This window comes from Carcharodon carcharias, chromosome 17 (assembly GCF_017639515.1).
Source record: "Carcharodon carcharias isolate sCarCar2 chromosome 17, sCarCar2.pri, whole genome shotgun sequence".
Lineage (NCBI taxonomy): Eukaryota > Metazoa > Chordata > Chondrichthyes > Lamniformes > Lamnidae > Carcharodon > Carcharodon carcharias.
Genome location: NC_054483.1, coordinates 74,690,618 through 74,715,179, shown reverse-complemented (window position 1 = coordinate 74,715,179; position 24,562 = coordinate 74,690,618). Strand labels below are relative to the sequence as shown.

Below are 24,562 nucleotides of genomic sequence, written 5' to 3'. Positions count from 1 at the left end.
TAAATAGTTTTGTTGCCAAGGTAATCATTCCAGGAACAGCTGAACCATGTTTTGACAGATGCAGGGAATTCCTTCCAAACAGCGGGTAGCTGGATCATTCTGACTTTTGGAAGCAACAGCAAGGACAACGCCCACAATGACCACTTGTAGGAATTAGTACATAATTAAGGCATAATAATCCTAACCAATGAGCAAACGTTTGCACTGTGCTTTATGGCACAAGACACCCTTCTGCTGGATAAAATAACAGTTGCAGTTATAATGACTATCCTGCAGTGACTATTACCATACATGTGGCGGTTAGCTGACAAGGCTCATTAAGAGCCATTTAAGACCAATTAAATGGGGCCGACTGGAATATTTCAGCTAGTCTCCAGGTCCCTGCTGGTTGGGGGTCAACTCTCCAGGCAGGCTTAGAGGCCCCCTCACATGCCTGGGTGCAGAAGCACTCATAATTCATGTTGTAGAGATGTTCCTAATCCAAACAGTGCTGCAAGAGCCATTTTTTTTGCCAGATTTTAAGAAGTGGAGGGGAGCGCCTGCATCTCGAAACACTCTCTCCCGTTCTCAGCCTCTCTATTGCAGCCTGCTGCTTCTTTCAGCTGGGAGGCCTCTGATTGGCCCTCCAGCTTTGACATTCCAACCATTGTCCTTAATTGGATGGTGGATCTGTCTCGAGGACAATTAAGGGGGCACCCCATGAAAATTGCAATGAGTGACTGTTTCCCCTTGAGGTGGGCTTGGGGCCTGAAAACTGTCTCACCCTCTGTTTCCTGTCCCCAGAGAGAAAGCCCCACTGAAAGCCTCACTTTTTCATCCAACAGAGGTAATTGTGTCTCTGTAAATTGTGAAGTCATGTGAGTTAAATTCAGGCCTTTGACCATGGTTGCTTTGTAATGACAGAGGGGCGATTCCTCACCCCTCCAGGCAAGTCACCTGGGGCAGGATTTTCCCTGTGGGCTTCGGAACTCGAGTCAAATGGGCATCAGAAATCCACAGGGTGTGAGGAATGGACACCTACTACGATTTTCCCAGAATTGGCTACTTAATGACCAGAGGGCGGGTTCGGTGTCTAATTAAGAATGGCAGACATGCTCTTGAAGCTGGAGGGCCAATAGGAAGCCCCCCAGCACTGAAGCAGCAGCAGGCTGCCTTTTCAGGCAAGAGAGAGGACATTGCCATTTTGAGGTGCCCTCTCTTCACCTTCTTTAACATTAATTTCAAAAATGGCCACAGCTGCTGGGCCACCATTGTGGGAGGGGAAGGGGAATCTCTCTGCAATGCGGCCTGCAGCTAAAGCTAGGCAAATGGGGAGGGCCCTAATGACCTTTAACCAGGTTACTTGTCTACCTGCCTTTTATGTGCGCCTCCACCATACTGCCACCACTCCGCCCCATTGCTCAGGAGTGTGATGAAACTGCCAGCTGGCAATGCAAATTTATGTGCCTGCTCACCCCCCATCAGGTCCGAAAAATTCAGCCCCTGTTCGCAACTCTGTAGGTCCACACTGAGATTAAAGACTTGTGGGAAGGTGTTGGTTAATGCACCATGTTCCAATGCTGGAGCTTCCATCTTCTCTGACAGCATTTGATAACACTGGGAATTGTGCATTCTTGCAGATTGTTTCATGGCATCTGAGGACTGAATATCGACCAAACAGAAATCTTTATGATAGATGTACATCAGATTAGCAGTCAGGAGCACCTGTACATCTTAGGAAGCCAGCAATAGTGTAATAATATTACACTGACTCTACTGAATACTGCACACTTTTGGCAAGGGTTCAAGGGTTTGGTGGGAGTGGGGGTGGGGGGGGGTGGTGGGGAAGGGTTGTGGGCGGGGGAAGCAATAATTTTCTAGCTTCTCAGATCACTCCAATATTCAATTCAAGAATACGAGTGCTTTGTACAGTGTGATCCCCGCCAGCAAGATGTTAGTGACTTGTTGTCACTTTCAGGCACATTTGTTGCTGAAGCACAACTTCAGTGAATTGGATTTGCATCAATACATGGCTTCGTTGTGTTTCTAAATCCAGTTGGATAAGGCATTTAGCACCACATTAAATCTACATTGAAATTTGTGTAATTACTGTGCAAAGTAGCTTTGGCATCAGGCTGCTATTCCCTATGTGGGAGTAGGTGAGTGTGCAATTATTAAAAGCCCAGATATATACTATTATGCCTAAAGCATCTATTTCCAATTATTTTTCTGTACAGTAATCCTTCTAAAAATTATGTTACTCAGCTCCATTCTTCAACGGTATCAGCATCACCGCTGCTGTATTGAGGCCACTTAGGGGCCTCATCCCGCTATCACTATTAGCCCAGTGACAGGCGGCTGGCTGCCATGCGAGGATCACAAGTAAGCCTGTGTGGGGTTGCTTGCGGGCTTCATGGTGGGTTGGGGGCTGGGGGAGTCCCTTGTTAAAAGGCACTCACTGCCTGATCGAGGGACCCAGCAACCCAGTATCATGAAGGAGACGGGGTAGGGGGGGCTTGCTGAAAGCCACGCCCCTGCCCTTGCTGCCAACCCGCCTCTGCCATCACTTAACATGTGTAATGGGCTCAAGCGATCCTAGGCCTGGAGTAGGTGTCACACTCAGGAGCCACCATCTCCCCAGTGGTGCAGCCATTCAATAGAGCTGCCGGCCTCTGATTGGCCAGCACACTGGGCTGAATTTAATGTAGGTAGCGGGGGTCTTGCTGGAGAGTTGGCAGGAGAGCCTATCGCTTCTTTTAGAGAGGGCCCATCAAACTAAGTGCCACTCAAGCACTTAACTAGACAATGGCAGGCCTTCCCCAGGATCAAGGATCCCAAGGGCGGAAGTCCTGCTGACAGGAAACTCCTGTATTAGAGAAACCCTGATAACTAATTAAGCTAAACCTGCATGCTTCTTGAATCTTTAACTAGAGGCAACATTAGAGGCCCTTAATCTCATGCCCACCTCTCAGGTTGGCACATATTTGGCAGTGTTTTTCTAACAGAAAATCTTTTAAAAGCATACTTCAAGTAAATCACTCGGTACAATTTAAACTAAAGCAAATCCCCTCATTAACAGCCTGTTATGGCGAATTATGGACCATATTGTTGTGCACTTGTGTTTGAAGGATACCATTAACTCTTGAATGATGACATGGCATCATAACTACACAGCAAATCTACAGAAGTCAGTTAGGGTAAAAATTGACCAACTTTAAAACTGAAATATCTATGTCCAATGTATACTTTAGAATTTTTCCTGGGGACCAGCTTAAACCTAATAAGTGGTAGCCTCTCACCCAAATCACACAGCTGGGTTTTAATTTTAACCAATGATGGGCAGGGGATTAAAAATGTAAACAGACATAACTCCAGGTCGCTTTCCTAACATATTAATATCAGGTTTCCACAATGCAATGGGAAACTTGATTTAATTAATAATTGTCATATAGGTTCCCCTTGGCACAGAAAATTGGATAGTGAACAGGAGGTGGGAGTGGCTGAATTAAGGTGGTAAACGCCTTTTATACCACTTCTTGAAGACTTGGCGGAGCAGAAGTGCTTCCACAGACTCCCAAGGTAGCCTTTGCCCTTTAAGTTGTTGATTGGGCCTCTCTGTCCCCCCCACCTCAAAATTGGATACCCTTTTCCTCTCCAATTACTCCCCAAGATCTCTCATTCCCTCTCTACCATCATCCCCTACAACCCCAAGCTACAATCTCCCGCTGCATTCCTCCCTTCTCATTGCCTGCTGCCTGGTGGGAAAAAGTTAAAAAAAGTGAATTAGCGTGTTTATTAGGCAAGTGCAAGGACTGTTCTATAAATCAGAAAATACACTGCAGGTTCTAACATAGAACAGCTTGCATTTATATAGTGTACTTAACTTTTAAAAAGCCCATAATGTCATGGAAGAATTAATATTGCAACATGATGCAGAGTCTGAAACATAAGTGAAGAGCCATTTTTTTTCAAACAGGCTGTGCCCAGTGAAAATTAAAGAAAATACTGGCTATATTTTTTTTTGAGCAGGGGAAGGTGTTATCGCAGGGTGATTGTCAAGCTGTCATGGCTGTACCAAAATACAACTGTTACATGGTTATGGATGGCAGGTTACACTTGAAACATATGGCTCACAAAACTGAGCTTAAGTGGAACAATTATACCATCTGCTCTCTAACATATGGTGCAGGGCTGTTCTATAAATCAGAAAATACATTGCAATACAATACATATGGAAAAAAAATAATTTGGGGGGCTTCCCTGTACGACCAAGCACACCCCTGCAAATAGTGGATGGTTGAGAACATAAGCATCTCATTTACGGCAGAATCGCTCCAAAATTTAAACCCATTACTACATTTCTGTCTCAGCTTTTATCTCCAGACTCGTATCGTTTTCACTAGAATTTAACTATATGTACGTAAGCAGTCATGGGGTTGTGACTTGCTACTGTAATGCAATTCTTTGGTTTAATTCGTCATAATTTGCTGCGCTGATCATCATTCCATTACACCGCAGCAAGGAAACTCCAAATGGAGTTACATATATCGAGTAGACATTATTGCAGTGGTAAAATGGACATCTTATGGTCCAAAGAAGAATACTTTTCCTGAGCAAAATGGCTTTGAAGATCAATAAATGTTAGTGTCTTAAATTATTACCTTCTGCATGTCAGAGAGATGGCGTAATTGTTCTACTTAAGCTCAGTTTTATGAGCCATATGTTTCAAGTGTAACCTGCCACCCGTAACCATGTAACAGTTGTATTTTGGCACAGGTGTGACAGCTTGACAATTGCCCTGCAATAACACCCTACCCCACCACACAAAAAAATATAGGCAGTGGTTTCTTAAATTTTCACTGGGCACAGCCCTGTTTAAAAAAAAAAATGGCTCTTCAGTTATGTTTCAGACTCTACATCATGTTGCAATATTAATTCTTCCATGACATTATGGGCTTTTTAAAAATTAAATGCACCATATAAATGCAAACTGTTCTATGTTAGAACCTGCAGTGTATTTTCTGATTTATATAACAGTCCTGCACCTGCCTAATAAACAAGCTAATAACTTGTCCATCACCATTACGCATTAAATTTAGTGCAGAATTAGTTTTGGAATGACTCTGGCAAAAGAGCCAGCACAGACACAATAGGCCAATAATCCCCCGTTGTATTGTAAATCTGTATGACTCACTAAGGAAAAATCACCAAACACATTACTGGTATTGAAAGATATTGGTCTTTGTGAGGAATACTTGCAGGGCTATTTATCTGTTATTTAAGAATGTTTGCTTAAGATGTGAATAACGTTTTTTATTCCACTGTCTCCTGAATCTTTGGTTCTACTTAGATCATATATTTTCTTTGCCTTCCTAATTATGTACACTTAAGATAGGAGTGCCAGATATGTACTTGTGCTTTACAGCAGAGGTCAGCAAACAGTCCACAGTGTGCACCGGGATGTTCAGTTCTTCAGAAGGTTTAATCTTAGGCTACTGTCACCTTTGTAAATATTGTTAAAGTTAATGGTGGTCAGAAAGTTTTCAATGAATCAGTCTACAATAAATAAATTGCTGCAGGAATTCAAGACAAGTACAATGTTGTTTTAACTGGATACTAGTAGAAATATTAGAAAGTTTGAGTGAACGGTAATATAAAATAATTCCATTTTATTATATAATTATGAAAACAACTTTGAATACGTTTTGTTTTAAAACTTATCATGAATCTGCACTAAAATCTTGGCGTGTTCTGGAGCAAAATATCACCAGGTAACAAAACTAGAAATTTTAGTGATATTTATTTATTTTTTTAAAATTTATTAATTTATTGCCAGTATTTGTTGTCCATCCCTAATTGGATGGGATAGCTTGCTAGGCCATTTTAGAGGGCAGTTAAGTGTTAACCACATTGCTGTGGATCTGGTAGGTCAGACCAGGTGAGGATGTCAGGTTTCCTTCCCTAAAGGATGTTATTTTTATGACATGGTCACCATTAGACTAGATTTCAATTCCATATCTTTTAATCAAATTTAAAATCCACCAGCTACTGTGGTGGGATTTGAACCCATGTCCCAAAAGCCTCTAGATTACCAGTCCAGTAACATTACCACTATGCCACTGCCTCCCTCTATCACATGCAGGGCTATAAATTCAATTTTCGAGCAAAGAGATATCATCTGCATCAGGGGCAGCTGCTTATTTTTGTTTCAAAATATGACCAAGGAAAACACCTGGAATAACACATGAATTTTATACTAGGAAGCTTTTCAGTCTGTAAAAAGATTTGTTACCTGGTGATATTTTGCTCCAGAACATGCCAAGATTTTAGTGCAGATTCATGATAAGTTTTAAAACAAAACTTATTCAAAGTTGGTTTCATAATTATATAATAAAATGGAATTATTTTATATTACCTTTCATTCAAACTTGCATCACACTGGCCACTAATATGAAATTGCCACACCTCCATCAATAATAGAAGGATTCACTTATGGCATTAGGTTGCAGACCAATTATGCTGAATTACTGTTAATACCTAAATTGGAGATGCTGATATATTTATTTGGCTATTGCTGTTTTGTGTTAAGCACATGTGAATACACCGTTTCCATGACAGATTAAACTGTGGACAAGCAATATGAAATCAATACACGTGTTATTTATGCTGCAGATGTAATTAATACAAATCCAACTATGTAGAAAACTAAATAGGCAGAACTTTACGACAGTGGGATTTTACGTTCCCGCTGTCGTCAATGGGATTTATAATGTCTCGCCGCATTTTGCAGCCCCGCCCCCGCCAAAACGGGGCCGTAACATTCTGCCCAATGAGTTCTGGGGCTTACATTTGACTTCAGTGATTTGTGTTTTGCCACAGTAAACATGTTTCAATACACTGAGATGTGTTGATTTCAAAGTAAAGCCAGACCATAAGAACACAGGCCACCTACACTGTATGTTGGCAGTATGAACTATGATTCTATTGCAGGTTATGTTGAAGATGCTGATCCCAATTTGACCCATATTATTTAACTGAAATGGTGCTGCAACCCATTTCTTTCCTGAAGTAAAAAAGACTTGAATGGATTCAGAACTTCAGCACTGTTTTCAATATTGATGCCACTTGACGGTACTGTTAAAAGGAAAAATATTTAGTGGGATGGAGAAGAATGAAATATAATTGAATTGAGCCTTTCAGTTGGGATTTGGTGAAAGCAATACAACTGTACAGTTTTGTACATATTGTAAAGCAGTATACACGATTCATTGACATAACTGTATCAGTTGTTTAACTGCTAATAAGGATGTATTTATTCAGACCAAAGCTACTACATTGGTAAATGGCTCTAAGGTTATTAAATGCTATATATTACACCTCAGGCTTTCAAACCAAAACAATGTTGCATCATTTTTCTCCTAAAACAAACCATAGAGAATGTTGTCAGAGTTTCACAGTAAAAAGCAATATGAAGAGACACCCAAAATCAGGAGTTCTGAAAATCCAGAAATAATGTTAACAACTGTATTTAGACATATAATCATTTTAAATTTACAGATCAAAGATACAGTACTTTCTTCTTTCAATTCAAATGTTCCTGTTTTTATTTTACTAAAAACAACTGTTTTTAATCTAGTTACAGCAGCGTGTGTTTTTTTGGACATAAGTTACTAAGAATGAAGAGCAGTCAGAGAAGACAGAAGCCATGGTCCTCAGTACCATCGTAAACCAGAGGGAAAAGATGAAAGTGTAATTCCCTGAAAAAAAGCTGTAAACCTTTGGATACCATAATCGACCGATATCATTAATACAGAACAAATGGCAGTAATCATTCTATTGGAAAACATATAAACTCACACAGATACAAAAAGTGACAACTACATCTTTCATTTAAGAATTATTACAAACAGGAAATGCGCTCGTCTAAAACAGACCTTCTGACATTAATAACAAATGACAGTATGGTTAAAAAGTTTACCACAATTTTCATTCTGACAGTTTCAAAACAAAACTTCATGTACCATTTTCCCTCAAGGTTAACTTGGTATTTTGTGTTTATTTGTTAAATTGGATGTTTCCTGCCTTCGTTGGGACTTAAGACCTCAGAAAATCAGTATTAGTAAACGGCAGATCTCATGAAGCATAGGCATTTGACTTCACCTATTTAATAGTTCAACATAGTTTGTTTTGGCACCCAAGGTGCACAAATGCAAATATAAATGAAATACATAAAGAATGTGAATAAAATGCAGAAAAAGGGAGAGTAAGATCAAATCAGGTAAGATATAATACGAAATGCACTGTGCCATTCTTATGTATATCATTGCTTTAGTAATTATGGACAAATTAAACCTTATCCAATTAAATAAGTTGGATCTTTATACTGTTGGCATGGCAGGATAGTGCGCCAAACTATGTAACATGCTTAAACTATAGTGAGCCAAACTACTTATCAGGATAAAATATTACTGAACAAGTGACACCATTTCTAAATTGTTTTCAGCTGCAAAATAATTTATTTTTATCAAATGGTAAACTATGTGTGTCTCTGGCTCATCCTGCAATTATGTCCAAAAATAAATAGGCTTTTCCAAGTCCTACACAGAAAAAAACAAGTATGCTCCTTCTGTATTTATTTTTGTGCCTTGTGTGCAATTTCTTCCTATTCATTTATTACTATCGGCAACTTCAAATCTTACTCACCTTCAATTAGATGCCCAGTAATTTGCCAATTAGCAAACCAAAAAGACTGCCTACCCTCGTCACTACATGACACAATCACAATCATCAGGCTTTTACTAAGCAAACCCGGAGACTGCCACAGCCAGGAGTCTTTGGATGCAAACAGTAGATTTAATTGAAAACCCTTAGGCTACATAAACCCTCTATTTAAAGAACTTAAGAATGTATTTTGTACCTGGAATTGTTAACTACAATATGTTCAAAACACAACAGAACTCAGCTTCAGCTGATGTTTACTCGAAAATACTTAATTCAAGTTCAGCAAATATCTGCCAAGTAAACATTTCTGTGTGATGTCAATAAAAACCAGGAAAATAATTTTCTAAATTCTATTTTAACTTTTATTAATGAAAGTTGTAAATTCCTGTTAAGTGAATGTGAACACTTCAATTATTTAACTTTACAACTCAATTACTTGTAGTGAAATATTACTTGTTAATAAATTACAGCAAATTTAAAAGAATAGAAAACAGTTTCAATTTCAGAAAATCTCCCACTGTGATGATATTATGCATGGGATTTGGCCAAGAGAAAATTCTTACTAAGCTTTACTGTGAACTTCTGATAACTGAATGCAATTTTGTCACATGATTATTCAATTAACAGGAATCGATTATACATCAATTTTTCTTTGTCAGGAAGGTAAATGTTTATTGACATTCAATGTTCACATTGGTAGATTTAACCCTTACACCACATCTGACTGTACACTATACAACACCTTTATAAATGACAAGAAAACACTTTTGCTAATACACTTTGTTCTTTGGATTCTGGTAACAATTAAATCATTGTAAAATTACTTGAATTATATTTAAAGGTCAGGGAAAATAAATGTGCCCAGAATATCAGGAGTGACATAAACTTCCTAATTATTAGCCCCAGCTTTAACACTACTTCTAATTCAGTATATGCAAATTTTCCTCTAAAAGGTAACACAATTTCTCAACATATCCTGCTCCTGCTGTGCAGCACTTTCCATTAGTGTAAATGCTCCACCTTGTTAGAGCAGTTTAGTTGCAAAATCCCTAAATGGGATTGGTGACACAAAATATATATTACGCAAAACCAAACAGGTACGGGGCATTGGTGAGGCTGTAAGACACCCTTGATGTCCCGAGAAACTTACAGAATTTTTGGATATTATGAGACTACTCTGAATTTCAGTTCGCTTTGATCCATATGTTTTTCTAGCCACAACACACCCATGGTGGCAGATGTAGGGTGGGGGCAAATAGGGCACATGCTGGTGGCTGTGAGTGTCTGCAATTCTTTGCAAATTATTTTCTTTCTTTCCAATTCTCATCAGCCTTTATAATCATCATCCAGAGTCAGCCGGAATCTACAGCTCTGCCAATGACAGACATCAGCAGAACCACTGAGGGCGTAGCTCACCCTTTCACTTTCCCTCCTCAAAGGGAAAGACCTTACTTCTGTTCTATCACTGCAGCATGTTCAGGATTGGGAAGCCACAACAAATTGGGAACCATTTCCAATTACCTATACACTTCTGCAACATGACTCATTATGCTAATACAGCAGTGCACACGCTGCCACATTTTCCTACTTTTATTTATTTCTATGAGACTAGTTTCATATCGATCACAGCATGTAACTAGTAGCACATGATGTTTATTTCAACTAAGTTGAATGACATGTTTAAGTGGTGTAAGGGTTTAACCAGGTTTAGCTTTAATCATGTCAAAAGTAAATTATATGATTTCCCCCCCACCTCATATTTGCATTTTCACATTGAAAACCCTATTGAAGTTGATAAGGAATAATTTATATGTGCTACGAAAAGCTCCTTAAAAATTGTAAAATACATTCACTCTGAGTAAAATGTCACTCACAGAGAAATCATAGGAAAGATGCACTTGTTAAATAAAAATAAAATAAAAAAGCAATACAAATGAAAGATATTTAATAAAATTTCAGGGTATGACAAACTACAAAAAATATAAAATGACTGCAGATATGGCAAAAGAATATGAAAAATGTTCTATTGCAGATTTAAAAAGTTCTCTTTCACTGTTAAATGTGGAGGAAGTCTTAAATCACAATTCATAAAAATACATAAGGTGTTCATTGTGGAATCAGCACATGGCTTTACAGCTGCTGGGCAGAAAATATACATCCTGACTTTAAATACAAATGTACAAAATGTAAACTGAGACAGTTATAGAGAAATTTACAAAACTTCCTTTTTTTTAATAAAGACAAAATACAGTTCTAGTATAATGCTATATTTAAATACGTGCAAGTAGCCATTTTCATTGATTTGCTATTGCAATATTCTAAGGAAACACCATCTTGTTTCAAACGTCATGATCCCAACCTGCAAGACAGACCTGAGAGGAAGTGAGGCAGCTAGACCAACAGAAATGGAGTGGCTCTGTCGTGTGGAATGGATACCCTACCAGGAACTGGTGCTTTTCCGCTAAATAGTTCCAGAAAATGGGAAAAGCTGAAGAATACAAAGAATCACCACACGAACGATGAGCTGAGGACTAGCTGTTTCCTCCAGAGTTTGAATTAGCTTGATGGCAATTCACATGATGATTGGAATGGGCCTTCACATTTGTAGTGCTGTTTGAATGACTATGATGATTCTGCAAAAGAGAACACAGCACAATGACCTTGCTTCCATGTAAAAGCAGGCGACAAATAGAATCTTGTTTTAATAAAACAACTGAACTGTAATTTAACTGTAAGCTGCTTGCTGTTCTGGAGAGGCATTGCAATGTTTGGGAATCTAAAATGAAAAACTTAGCCTCTCTCATTACGGCAAAATTAATGTATGTCATGCCACTTTCCTATTTCACTTTCCTTTCTTTAAGTTGTTTTCTCTTTTCACAGTTCTCTCTTTTACTTAGAAAACACAGTTTTCTCTTTTACTCAGTAGCTTTCTGAATCTTCTGAAGTCAGGACAATAAATAACAGATTCCACTAATGTTAAAGGTTTTCATAGTTACATTAATCCACACACCCAAAATGTGCCATAATAATAATTAAATCTGATAAGTCATTTTTCACACACTGGCTGAGGTTTTACAGCCTCTTCCCAGACAGGGATGAGTTGGTTGGCAGAGGTGCCAAAAAATTGGGCACCATGCCAAGGGCACCATGCCCAGCACCTACCCTGTTGCCCTGCTACAATTTTACCAGAGGTGGGGAAGGTGTCGGGAGGCCTGCCCATGGGTCAATTGAAGCCTTTAAGTAGCCAATTAATGGCCACTTTGGGGCCTGCACCAGCTGTGATTTAACCAGCATCAGGACAGGCCCACCCAGCAGCTTTGACTGTTCGGGCTGGTGGCTGGGCAAGGGAGGAGGTGCTTCCTTTACAGGCACCTGTGCCACGCCCCTCCCAGGTCTTCCTACTCTGCAATTCCCCTCACAGCCCCTGCCTGTCCAACCTGATGTCCCACCACCCTTGCCTGGACCCGCTAGCCTGACCCCAGCAAGACTGCTCCCATGTACCTTTGCATCCAGCTCCATCACGATTGCCATTGGGGACTGGCTGCAGTCCCAGCAGTGGCCACTGCTTCCAGTGGGGAGCTTGGGGCCAGACAGGCCATTTGACTGGCTGGCAACTCCTGGTAGGGTCTTCCTTCCCAAATGGGACCGGAAGGTCTGGCTCAAACCAAATAACAGCCCAAAGGCCATTAAATGGTTGCGAGGTGAACTGGTCAAGTGGGGGCCGGCTCCATCCCTCCAGCCCGCACTGCCACCCTCACTGTCCCAGCACCCCCCCACTGACCTTTATGTTGGGCAAACAGGGTCCCCACACACAGAGTAAAATCCAACCCCTTATTTATAGGATGCTGTGAATTGTGATGTTGAAAACAAAGGTATATAGAGCAGGTGATATACTGGTTGATTTAAATAAAACACTTAATATATTAGTGGATTCCCCTATATAAACTTCTGCTCGTCCATAATTCTGTTGCCTGTAACACTCCCTCACTGACTTACACTGGCACCCTGTGCCCAATGCCTTAAATTTAAAATGTGTCAATCTTGTTTTTAAAATAGCCCTTAACCTTTCCTCTCCCTACCACTGTCTGCTTTAGTCAGACAATTTCGTTCGTATTCTCCATTTCTCTGGCTGCAGCCTTCGGGGTATGACATCATTCCTTTCTCCACCCTTGGTGGCTGTGCTTTCTTTGGTCTAGGCCCCATGCGCTATAATCCCCTCCCTACACCCCTCTTTTCACATCCCCCTTAAAACTCATCTTTTTGGTCTACCCTCAAACTCTCCTTCTTTGGCTCAGTGCCCATTTTCTTTGCAATCTGCAAAATGACTTGAGATGTTTTTCTACATTAAAGAAGCTTTATAAATTTTGATGTTCCATTATCTACTAATTTATTACTCTGCAAGCACCAATGTACACCTGTAAGATAAAATATAATAATATATTATACAGATGTAAGCACCATGTGTCAAACAATACTATAAAAATGTAAAAAGAGATTACTTACATCCAATGTGTAAAATAAAATTTATTCGTTGGGTAATTCATATTGAAAAGTAATATGAAAGAGATATGCATAAGATAGCAAACTCAAGGACCAACGTTGGTGTGAACTGGAAGTAATCGTGTGTATAATCTTTCTTCAATTCTGATTTGGGAAATGTTTTACTGGAACAAAATTTCAGGCTCTGTTCTGTACAAGGACCAAAGAGCCAGCTGTTGAGGTTGCAACATCATTTTGAAGCTGGATTCCAACTCCACAAAGATAAGATGTGCACATTCCACCCTGATCTGTACACAACATTTGCTTACAGCCCAGAGTTTATTGCGGGCAAAGACGTCATTGTGCTTGTTTTCGATTAAATTACGTTGTCTCATGCAAATTTGCATAGGAAAGTAAATTTAAAATAATCAGTTATGGTATGCTTACAGAAATATTCTTAATGCGTATATCTGAATATGGTATAACTATAATTGTGAATGTGTACGTGGAGTATGTCGGACTACAAGAAAACATTCTTTGCTTACATTTTTGGTGGTTTCCTATTTTAAGGGCAAGAGAGAAATGATGCCTCAGGTAAAAATTCTCCTATTGTAGGAACATTAAGGAAAGAATGGGCCATTTAGCCCCTGAAGCTCACTCCTGCCATTCAATTAGATCATCTGGACCTCAATCCCATTTACTTACCTTCGCTCCACATCCCCAATTATCTTGTTTTTTGTTTTTTTTTTTGTTTTTTTCCCCAATTATCTTACCTAACAAAAACCTATCGGGCAGAATTTTCCGCTCAACAAGCTGGTGCATGCCCAACATGCTCAAGTGTGAAAATAGCGAGTGATGACATGGGGTGATCATCCTGACGTCAGCAGACGTGTGAGAGAGTCGGCAGTTCCCACCGACAATTAAGAGGCCTATTAAGGTCATTAAAATATCAATTAACAGGGATTTTTCACTGCCTGTCCAACCTTATGGTTGGAGGGCAGGTGAATCGGCCAGGCGGCCTTTGCATTTTTCAATGAACCTCATCCAAGGGTGGGATGAGGTTTCCATAATTAAATAAAAAAGAATAAAAATCCATGCACAGAATTTTTATACCGTCCATGTACAGATGACTCATTCTGACGTGTGGACATTTTTTCCGGATTTTAAATTCTGTCTTTATTGATTTTAAATTGGTCAGCTCCCTGGGGCAGCTCTCTGCCTTCAGGGAGCTCTCCTTCCGCACTCCTCTGCACCTGCGCTGACATCAGCACTTGCCCTCTTCCCACCCCCACCCCAACAGCGCTAAGTTAATTGGCCAGCCAGCGCGAGATCACGGGCGGGGACCAATTGGGGTGGCGGCCAATTATGGCTGCCTGCCAACCCGAAAATTGTACCCATTGATTTCAGTCTTAGAAGTTGCAATTGACCCAACCCACAGTGGTGGTGGTGGTGGGGGGATTGGGGAGGGCAGGACTCAGCTCAAAATTTCTACTACCCTTTGTGTGAAACTTTAAAAGTTTACTTACAATTTTGTTCCCCTTTATTCAATCTTCAGCACAACTGTGCCATACAAAGATTCAATCTTTCTGTTGTCACTAGATAATTATTGAACTACTGGGGAATATGTGTTGATTTGCATCTGGATGGACTAATCTTTAGTGTCAGGAAATTATGAAGGAACTTTGGTTGCTTAAGTAGTATATGCGCACAGCTATGATGGGGTGGAATGGGCTCCTTCTTTACTGTATTGTTCTATAAGAAAAAGTAAATCCAGAAGACTACTTCAAATTAAATTTTTGACAGTAGTGTAAGACAGCCCAAAATTCAAATTAGAGAAAGGCAAATTTAGGACTGAAGTCCCTCTTCACACAAAGAGCAATCACCATGCAGATAGGACACCTGAATAGTGAAAGCAAAGGCCCTGGAATTATTTAATTCCCGAGTGATGGGAGGAAAGTTACTCCTCAAAGGATGAATTAAGATGGGTTGAATGTTGTGTGCTGTGTGTTGTGAAGACAACATAAGGAGGTTGCAGGCGGATATAGATAGGTTGAGTGAGTGGGCAAAAATCTGGCAGATGAGAGTACAATGTAGGAAAATGTGAAGTTGTTCACTGTGGCAGAAACAATAATAAAGCAGAGTATTACTTAAATGGAGAACGTTGCAGAACTCCAAGGTTCAGAGGGATCTAGGTGTTTTAGTGCACGAGTCACAAAAAGTTATTATACAGGTACAACAAGTAACTAATGCAGCTAATGGAATGCTATCCTTTATTATGAGAGGAATTAAACATAAAAGTACGGATGTTACGTTTCAGTTATTGTTGAGACCACATCTTGAATATTGCATGCAGTTTTGGTCTCTATATTTAAGGATGGATGTAAATGTGTTGGAGGCGGTTTAGAAGATTGATACCTGGAATGAGCGAGTTGTCTTATGAGGAAAGGTTAGACAGACTGGGCTTGTTTCCACTGGAGTTTAGAAGAGTGAGGGTCAACTTGATTGAAGTATATAAGATCCTGAACAGTACTGACAAGTTGGACAAGGAAAAGATGTTTCCCCTTGTGGGTAAGTCCAGAACTAGGGGGCACTGTTTTAAAATTAGGTATTGCCTTTCTAGGACAGAGATGAGGAGAAATTTTTTTCTCTCAGAAGGTTGGTTGACTTTAGAACTCTCTGCCTCTGAAGGCAGTGGAGGTGGCGGGGGTGGGGGTAGAGAATCTAAGGTTATTGGGGATAGATATGAATGTGGAATTCAAAACACAAATAGATCAGCCACGATCTTACTGAATGGTGGAGCAGACTCGAGGGGCCAAGTGACCCAATTCTGCTCCTATTCTGTATGCTTGTAATAATGGCAATCCCATTCATATCTGCCTTGTAATACTCTAAAATAACCATTGTTTGCATGATCACAGATTACCACATGGAGACTGATTTGCAATTCCATCAAGCAGTAATTTTAAACTCTGATACCCACAGATGATCCTTAATTTTCATCTTGTATGGATAGGAGCTGATCTACCCAAGCCCTGTCATTTGCACATTTACATTAAAAGTTGCAAAAGTTTGGCATGCTGCTAACCTTAGCTCTTCATTTCCAACTTCTAGCTTATTGTTTGGAAGTTGATTAAACAAACTTTATTTTTCAGAAATTAATGAGCTATACAATAAAAATTCCTTAAAAAGAAAAAGTGTTTTTTAAACACCAGAAGCAAGCAACATTAATGTTCCCCTCTGTGTACTTCAATTGGAGAACAGCGTAGGTTTATTTATAAATGCAGAGTAAGCACCACAAGATGGCGCTAATGAGAATCATGTTAAAAATGTGATCTCAGCCCTCTCATTTACTCATAAATGAGACACCGTCATGTAATCTAACAAATTTCAGCCATTAACTTACCATAGACCAGACAGATTGGTGGGTTTATAATTAATGAATTTAATAAATGTTAATTATTCTGGGCCACGATAAATCACCAACAACAGCACTCTGGTAGTCAGTGTAAGACAGACATCTGTAAGCAGTAGAATATTTAGTATTCTCACAGTGTTGGGTCTCACCTGCCGCCGGAAAAGCCTTTGAAGCAGACTTTTTTTGGGTGGTTCAGGGGTGTAGCTCCTGTCAAGGTCTTGAGATAAGCTTCCATTTGGACCAAATACATTTAGTTCCTTAAAGCATTCTGTTTCAATCATCTGCAGTGATCACAATAGAGAAAAATATTGCTGAGTGCACTACAAACGCTAGTAACTAATTTTACAATTTCCACTTACTAAAATTGCCAAACATTTCTTGAGTAGAGTTGACAGTTCAGGTAAACATGTATTTTATTTCCTGCGCACTGCATTCCCATTATCACCTTTCAGCAGCAGGTTGGTCATGAAGCTGGCTGCTGCTTGCCAACTAGGCACAGACTACTGTGCAGCACGTTCTCTGAAAGTCTGCAAATCCATGATGGAGCTTCATACCTCCAACAGGGCACAGACAAAACAGAAGCTCACTCCTGCACTAATGTCTTTGCCGACGTGACATGGGAAAGGGGGTTCGAGCCGTGGAAAGCAGTTGGCCCAGCGCTGAATCGTGGAGCTATGCAAATGGCTAAATATTCTGGAATTCTGTTTAAATACTTTTCTGCTGAACTCCATTTTTCTGCATTTCATTTCTAATGAAAAATAAATGAACTCTTGTCCAGAATATGCTACATTATATACTAACTCAAACCCGTTTCTGGTGTAAGTGTAGAAATGTTCATTGTTTGAAACAAGCTGGAGATGGACTTAATTAGGAGCCCTTCTGCAATGGTGCTTGAGGACAATTACAAGAAAACGGCTTGACGCCATTCTAAGCTATGTGACATAAAGGGATCCGATGACCTCAGAATAAAACACCTAATTTATCGCCAATTATAGGTAATATGGTGCTCTGGGCAGATGCTGTGAGGAAAATGGCTTGCAATTACCAAAACTCATTTTGTTCATGAAGCTTATAACCACCAGCTTACATTAGATTCAAACCTGTTGGCTGCTGCTTGCCAACTAGGCACACACTACTGACAGTAGAGTAGAAAGGAGAGCGTTCTGCCCTCCAACGTGCACTTATGCATCAAATTAATACTAACATTTTATTGAAACATGTTTACTGTGTGCTTTTGTGTGGGCACACTAAGCCTGTGTACTGGGGAGGAAATAGCATCACATAGTGCAGGAAGCTTAATGGTACCATTTCCTGGAGAAAAAATAATCAGGGAAAACAGATCTGATGCTGTTGGTAACTCTAGACTGACTTGGTTGGTGATGTCATAGGGGTGGGTGCAGTTAAGGAAGTCAGAAGTCTGCAAATTTCTTTGAGAAATTCTATCAATGAGCTGTACCCCTTAAAATACTGCTGGGCAACAATATTGATACTAGCTGAGGGGTGATAGCAAGTATAAATATATACAAGCAACAGAAGTGAAAATCCATGAATCCTGCTTCACTTCTGACACCAAAAATCAAGTGGCAAATAAAATAGGAGATATTAAGGAGACTAGAATACAGTACTGTACATGGTTTTCATTCTTGGACTGCAGCACTAATGCAATAAAACCAAGATTGTGCGTTCAGACACAGAAACACTTGTTCTTGATTAATCTGTAATGTTCTGATGAGTTCCAGTTTCAACTGCAGAATTCTGCCACCTTCCACCCTTTACAAACTGGCTCTTACATTTATAGTATTTAGGCAGTACAGTAGATTTTATGATTTCTTTATGAGCCTTAATAGAATAGTTTAACATATACTTTCATACAACTGTTCCTATGGATAACCAAAACAATGAAAAAAACAGGCTCTTCAGTTTAACTAACAAGTTAACACAAATGATGCAATCTTCCCTTTAATGTACCCAAACTCAAAAGGTGATAAGTCTTCTGCTCACCTCATTCTGCCAGGGAATAGAAACACAGCCAGTAGAAAACTTTGAATAGAAATCATCATCTGTCTGGTCCAGGTTCACACCTTTCACAGTGGAGAACTGTTCAATATCCAGCACATCTTTGCAATAAACTGCTCGTGGCTGTTAGAGGAGCAAAGAGTTAGGATATAAATTGTTACCATGCTACAAAATACAGAATTAATTTCAAACCATAGTATGCTTGCAAATAGGGACAAAACATTGGAATTTTTTCTTTGCTCTCTCCATCATCACTCCCTTCTTTCCAAATGATAAATGCTCATCAAGTTGGAGCTCTGAGTGCTAAAATGTGAACAATTAATTTCCAGGAAAGGTGAGGCAGAAATTGCTGTAAAGCTCTGGTGCTCAGCAATGTACTTATAGTCTGGAATGCCAGACTGTCGCAATCAAGCATTTCCACTCTAGCGAAATCCACCATGTGGCTTCTCAAAGTGAGAATTACTTACCCAATTAAGTCTGGGCTGAACATGCATGCCTGCTGGAAACTCGGTTCAAATAGTTAAAAGCTAATAATTGTCTGAATGGACGTATTTTCCTCCTCCACAGGATTCTGCCTGGCTTCCAGTGATAGAGGCAGGATTTAAAGACAATGTTTCATTGTACTGTGCAACCAAGCCAACAAATTATGAATGATGTATGAATATAAATATTTAATCACTTCCCTTTCAGAATAGCCATAGCACAATTCCCTGAAGCAGCTGCAAATGGGCTCTAATAGATTTTTTTTATAAATAATTTTTTTATATATATAATAAATTACATTAGCATTTGAAGCATTACATCAGTGGAAATTACAACAATGTCCCTGGTTAGAATAATTTGAGATTTCATGGTACTCTATTTGCATTACTGATAATGGTACTACACTAAGCTCATGTACAGGCTGAAAATTGGAGAGTGCGTATTAAAACATGATCCATGAGGAAGGTTAAAACAAACAAGTGCAATGTTGTGTTGAAATAGGATTTCTGTATATTGTACCTGTTAAAATAGATAATAGCAACATTCCTCACAGCTGTCATCTTAGTCTTTAGCATTTAACACAATGACAATAAAGACAAGTCATTGGTATATTAAAATGAATATTTTTCTTCCTTCCTGATCCCTCCTTTGAAATCCATAAATAAAATGCAGGCAAAATTAATTACTGGAATTTATTTTAACTAAAGAACAGTTCACTTCATAACCATTGTGATCACAGCAGTAAACAATGCTTTCAATGTATTTGCAACTACTCCTAATATTGCCTCATTACTCACATCAGGTACAAATGGAGGCTCCATTATGCCTGCTTCTAATCGTTTGAAATTGATATTCCTGAAGAATGCATTTTTCTTCACATCTGAAGCGCCTCCTCCTGTACAGCCCAATCTTTGCTTGGGGTCTTTGGTTAGCAACTATTGAGAAAAGATTCAAGGATTTTACAATGTCACAGCTTTGGTAGATTTTCAGCGACCAATTTTTCAAACAGAAGAAAAAGATTGATCTATTCAAAGATGTGCATCCATCATTTATAGTCACACATGCAATGCAAAATAAGAGCATCGGGGCTCATTTTCAGACTTGGCATTAATTTGTGTGAACATGCTCATTGTTTTTTGTCTACATAACAGTGATTATACAGCAAGAAGCGTAGTTGGCATTGGTAATAAATCATCTGGGGGTGTCCTGTACATTTTGTATTTTTATTTTTGTAAGTCTCTCATAAGTCTTTAGTTTATTTCTGTTAAGTTTAGTTAGTCTAATAAATAGAAGCATGGCATGGATCCTCAGTCCCATGGAATAAACATCTAATAACATGTGCAAACTCCAGGACACTTCTCATGCCCTGTACATGTACAGGAAGTGTGGTCAGCTGGAGCAGCTTGAGCTCCCGGTTTCTGAGCTTGAGTGGTAGCTCTCAGCATTGAGATGCATCTGCAAGTCTGAGAGCTAAGTGGATAACACATTTCTGGATGTGGTCACCTCACAGCTCAAGGTTAAGCAGGCAAAAAGGGAATGGGTGACTGTCAGGCAGTCAAGGAAGACCAGACAAGTAGTGCAGGAGTCCCCAGAGTGTATCTCGCTCTCCAAGTGGTATTCAGTTCTAAATACGAATGAGTGATGCTCCTTCTGGGGCATACAGCCAGAGCCCCACAACACCAATGCTGCCTCAGCTGCTTATGGGGTAGGAGGAAGATTAGGAAAGCCATGGTGACAGGGGATTCTATTGATAGGGAAACAGACAGGCTTTTTTCTGCAGCTGTAGATGTGAATCCAGGATGATACATTGCCTTACTGTCAGCGGCTGCAGTGCACTCTAATGCGGAAGAGTGAATACCCAGCAAACAGCCCATTTGGTATTAACAACGTAGGAGAAAAAGGGATGAGGTCCTTCAGGCAGATTTTAGGGAGCTAGGAAGGAAACTAACAACCTGATGTATGGGACATGGAACCTGTGCAGGCCAGACTGGTTGCAGCTGAACAGAGGCGGGACCAATGTCCTTATGGGACGATTTGGAAATACGTTGGGGAGGGTAGAAATTAACTTTTAGTAAGGGTTGGAAACCAGAAGGTAACATTAGAAAGGTTTACAAGATGCACAAAGAATTGGGAGAGATAGATAGCACTGCAGTAATAAATAGTAAGGCATTAAATGGGGTCAGCGTAAGGCAGAATGCAAAAAGGTTTAAATTAGGTTTACTGCTCATGTATGTGAATGAATGGGATGTAGTAAATACGCCTGCAGACATGGATAGTCAGACGGGATAGTCAGATATGATGTCTTGGCGATAAGGGAGACCTGACTCAAAAATGGGGAGGAATGGGTACTAAATATTCCTGGAAACAAGATGTTCAGGAAATATAGGGGACGAAAGAAAGGAGGAGGGGTGGCAATATTGATTAAGGATAATATTAGTGTGCTGGAGAAAGAGGGTATCCTAGAGTGTCAAGATTCTATTTGGGTAGAGCTAAAAAAACAGTCAAGGTACCATTACACTACCGGGTGTAGTCTATAGGCACCAACTAGTGGAAAAGATATAGAGAAACGAGTTAACAAGGAAATTACAGAGAGTTGCAAAAACTAGAAAGCAGTCATAATGGGCAACTTTTATCACCTTAATATAGACAGGGAAAATTATAGTGAGTACCATAGGTTTAGGCTAATTATGGAAAAGAACAACTTGCAATTCAGAGCAAAATTAACTGGGGGATTTCAAGGGGGCGAGAACATATCTGGCCCAGGTAAACTGGGATCAAAGATTAACAGCCAAAACTGTCACAGAAGAATGGACTGTCTTTAATGAGGAGATGGTTTGGGTAGAGTTGAGGCACAGTCCCACCAGAGGGAAATGTAGGGCAAACAAATCCAGAGCTCCTTGGATGATGAAAGAGCTAGAGAGTAAGGCGAAGCAGGAAAATTACACGTGTGACAGATCTCGGGTTGATAATACAAGTGGGAACCAGGCTGAATATAAAAGGTTCAGAGTGGAAGTCAAAAATGAAATAAGAAAGGTGAAGAGACTGGAAGCTAATATAAAAAGGGGTTCAAAGCTCTTCTTTTGACATATAAATAGTAAAAGGGTGTTATAAGGAGCGGGGAGCCTGATCAATGCCCAAAATCGAGATTTACGCATGGAGGTAGGTGTTACGGCTAAGGTACTAAATGAGTATTTTGCATCTGCCTTTACCAAGGAAACAAATACTGCCAAGATCATAGTGAAAGAGGAGGTAACAGGCACTGGATGGGTTAAAACTTCATAAAAGCAGGTTTCAGCCAGGCCGTTTGTATTTAAAGTTGCTAAATTACCAGATAACATTGCATCTGAGGACTCTGAGGGAGCTAAGAATGGAAATTCCGGAGGTATTGACCATAATCTTCCTTCTTTAGTTAAGGGTGGTGCCAGAGGACTGGAGAATTGCAAATGTTACACACGTGTTAAAAAAGAGGTGCAAGGATAAACTCATCAACTACAGCCCAACTAGTTTAACCTCGGTGGTGGGAAAGCTTTTGGAAGCAATAATGCTGGGCCAAATTAACAGTCACTTGGACCAGTGTGAATTAATTAAGGGAAGCCAGCACGTCTTCTCCTAAAAAATTTTAAGGGAAAAATCATGTTTAACTACTGAGTTTTTTGATGGGGGTATTGTGATTGATGTGGTGCACATGGACTTCCCAAAGGTGTTTGATGAAGTGTCACATAACAGACTTGTCAGCAATGTTAAAGCCAATGGGGTAAAAGGGACAGTGACAGCAGAGATAGTGGTTAATGGTTGTTTTTTGAACTGGTTGAAAGTGCATAGTGTGGTTCGCTACAGATGGATATTTTCTTGATTTATATTCATGACCTTGACTTGGGAACTGGAGAAGGAATGAGGACACAAGCAGGTTGGTGGAGTAGGATGGACAAGTGGCAGATGAAATTTAATGCAGAGAAGAGTTCAATGATTCATTTTGGTACATAGAATGAGGAAAGGCATATAAAGGATACAATTGTAAAGGGAGTGAAAGAGAAGAGGGACTTGGCAGTATATATACATGAATTGTTGAAGGTGGCAGGGGAAGTTGACAAAACAGTTAATAAAGTATATGGAATCCTGAGTTTTATAAATAGAGGCAAAAGAAAAGAGGTTATGTAAACCTTTATAAAAACAATTGTTCAGCCTTAATCGGAGTATTGTGTACAATTCTGGACACCTCACTTCAGAGAGGATGTGACACTTTAGAGAGTGCAGATAAGTTTACAAAAATGGTTTCAGTGATGAAGGTCTTCAGTTACAAGGATAGATTGGAGAAGCTGGGGTTGTTCTCCTTAGAGAGGAGAAGGTTTAGGGGAGATTTGATAGAGCTATTCAAAATCATGAGGAATCTGGGCAGAGTGGATAGGGAGAAACTGCTCTCATTAGCATAAGGGCCAAAAGCCAGAAGGCAGTGATTCAGGGTGAATGGGAAAAGGACCAAAGGTGACATGAGGAAAAACTATTGTTTGCAGCAAGTGGTTAGAATCATTGCACACTTGGCAACATGGCGGAGGCAGTTTCAATTGTGGCTTTCAAAAGGGAATTGGATAATTATCTGAAGAGAAAAAAATGCAGGGTTATGGGGAAAAAGCAGGGGGGGCTGATGTTGACTAACTGAGTGCCTGTTGCAGAGCCAAAATTGGTGCTTTACATTAGTAATTTTTTTCCTTTCTAGGTATAGAATTCTAATATTTATAAAATGTTATTCCTCCTTTTTTTTGCATTAACCGTTGTCTTTACCAGATATACCAGTTGTGTTACATGGTATTTTCTTCTATTTTATTGATGAAGAAAGTGGGCACGTGGACATGTGACAGGAACAAAAAGACACATTTTGATTTCATCACTTTAATCCTAGTGTTTCTACTAAAGTAGTTCTTTTGTTCAATTTGAAACATCCTCCAGCCAATATTGAGAAAAGAGAATGAACGTATGATGCTGCCATGCTTTTATTGCCACTCGTAATAACGTTACTCAGGCCAAATGAATGCCTATGTGCAATTGCATAAAAATCCCTCTGCTCATTATTGTTCTTCGCCTTGAAAAGCAGTTTTCCCGGATCATTTTTAGAAGTACGGTATTTTACAATTTTACACATTCACCCAAGACTGGCAATATCATTGAAATATGATAGAAAATTAGTAGGAAGATTAAATTCAAAAAAGAACCATTCCTCTTCCAGCGTCTCAGGCAACATAGTACTGCTAGCTACACCTGTGTCATCCCATAAAGAAACACATTATTTTAACGGTAAACTAACAATCCACGGGCTGCAAATAAAACTGCAGAACTAGGTCTGTAAATGTTGGAAATGGAAATTAAAAACAGAAAGCAGTGGAAACATTGAGCAGTTCCTATAATGAGAAAGGTTCTGCCAAAACATCTATTTCTATCATTAATTCGTCTTTTCTCTTTGCAGTTATTCCTGTA

The 24,562-nt window shown here is 39.6% G+C and overlaps 1 protein-coding gene across 3 annotated transcripts in view; it reads right to left on the bottom strand.

Annotated features, from left to right (window-relative positions):
* Window positions 1-7,489: 7,489 nt before the first annotated feature.
* Window positions 7,490-24,562, bottom strand: part of LOC121289542 (G protein-coupled receptor kinase 5-like) — a 272,949-nt gene continuing 255,876 nt past the window's right edge. For all 3 annotated transcript variants that reach the window (XM_041209047.1, XM_041209049.1, XM_041209050.1), the window contains 4 exons: window positions 19,891-20,028; window positions 18,596-18,733; window positions 16,744-16,875; window positions 7,490-11,333 (listed from right to left, as the gene is read on the bottom strand). In XM_041209047.1, coding sequence (XP_041064981.1) covers window positions 11,232-11,333; window positions 16,744-16,875; window positions 18,596-18,733; window positions 19,891-20,028 — 510 coding nt within the window. In that variant the 3' untranslated portion in view covers window positions 7,490-11,231. The remainder of the gene's footprint in view (window positions 11,334-16,743; window positions 16,876-18,595; window positions 18,734-19,890; window positions 20,029-24,562) is intronic.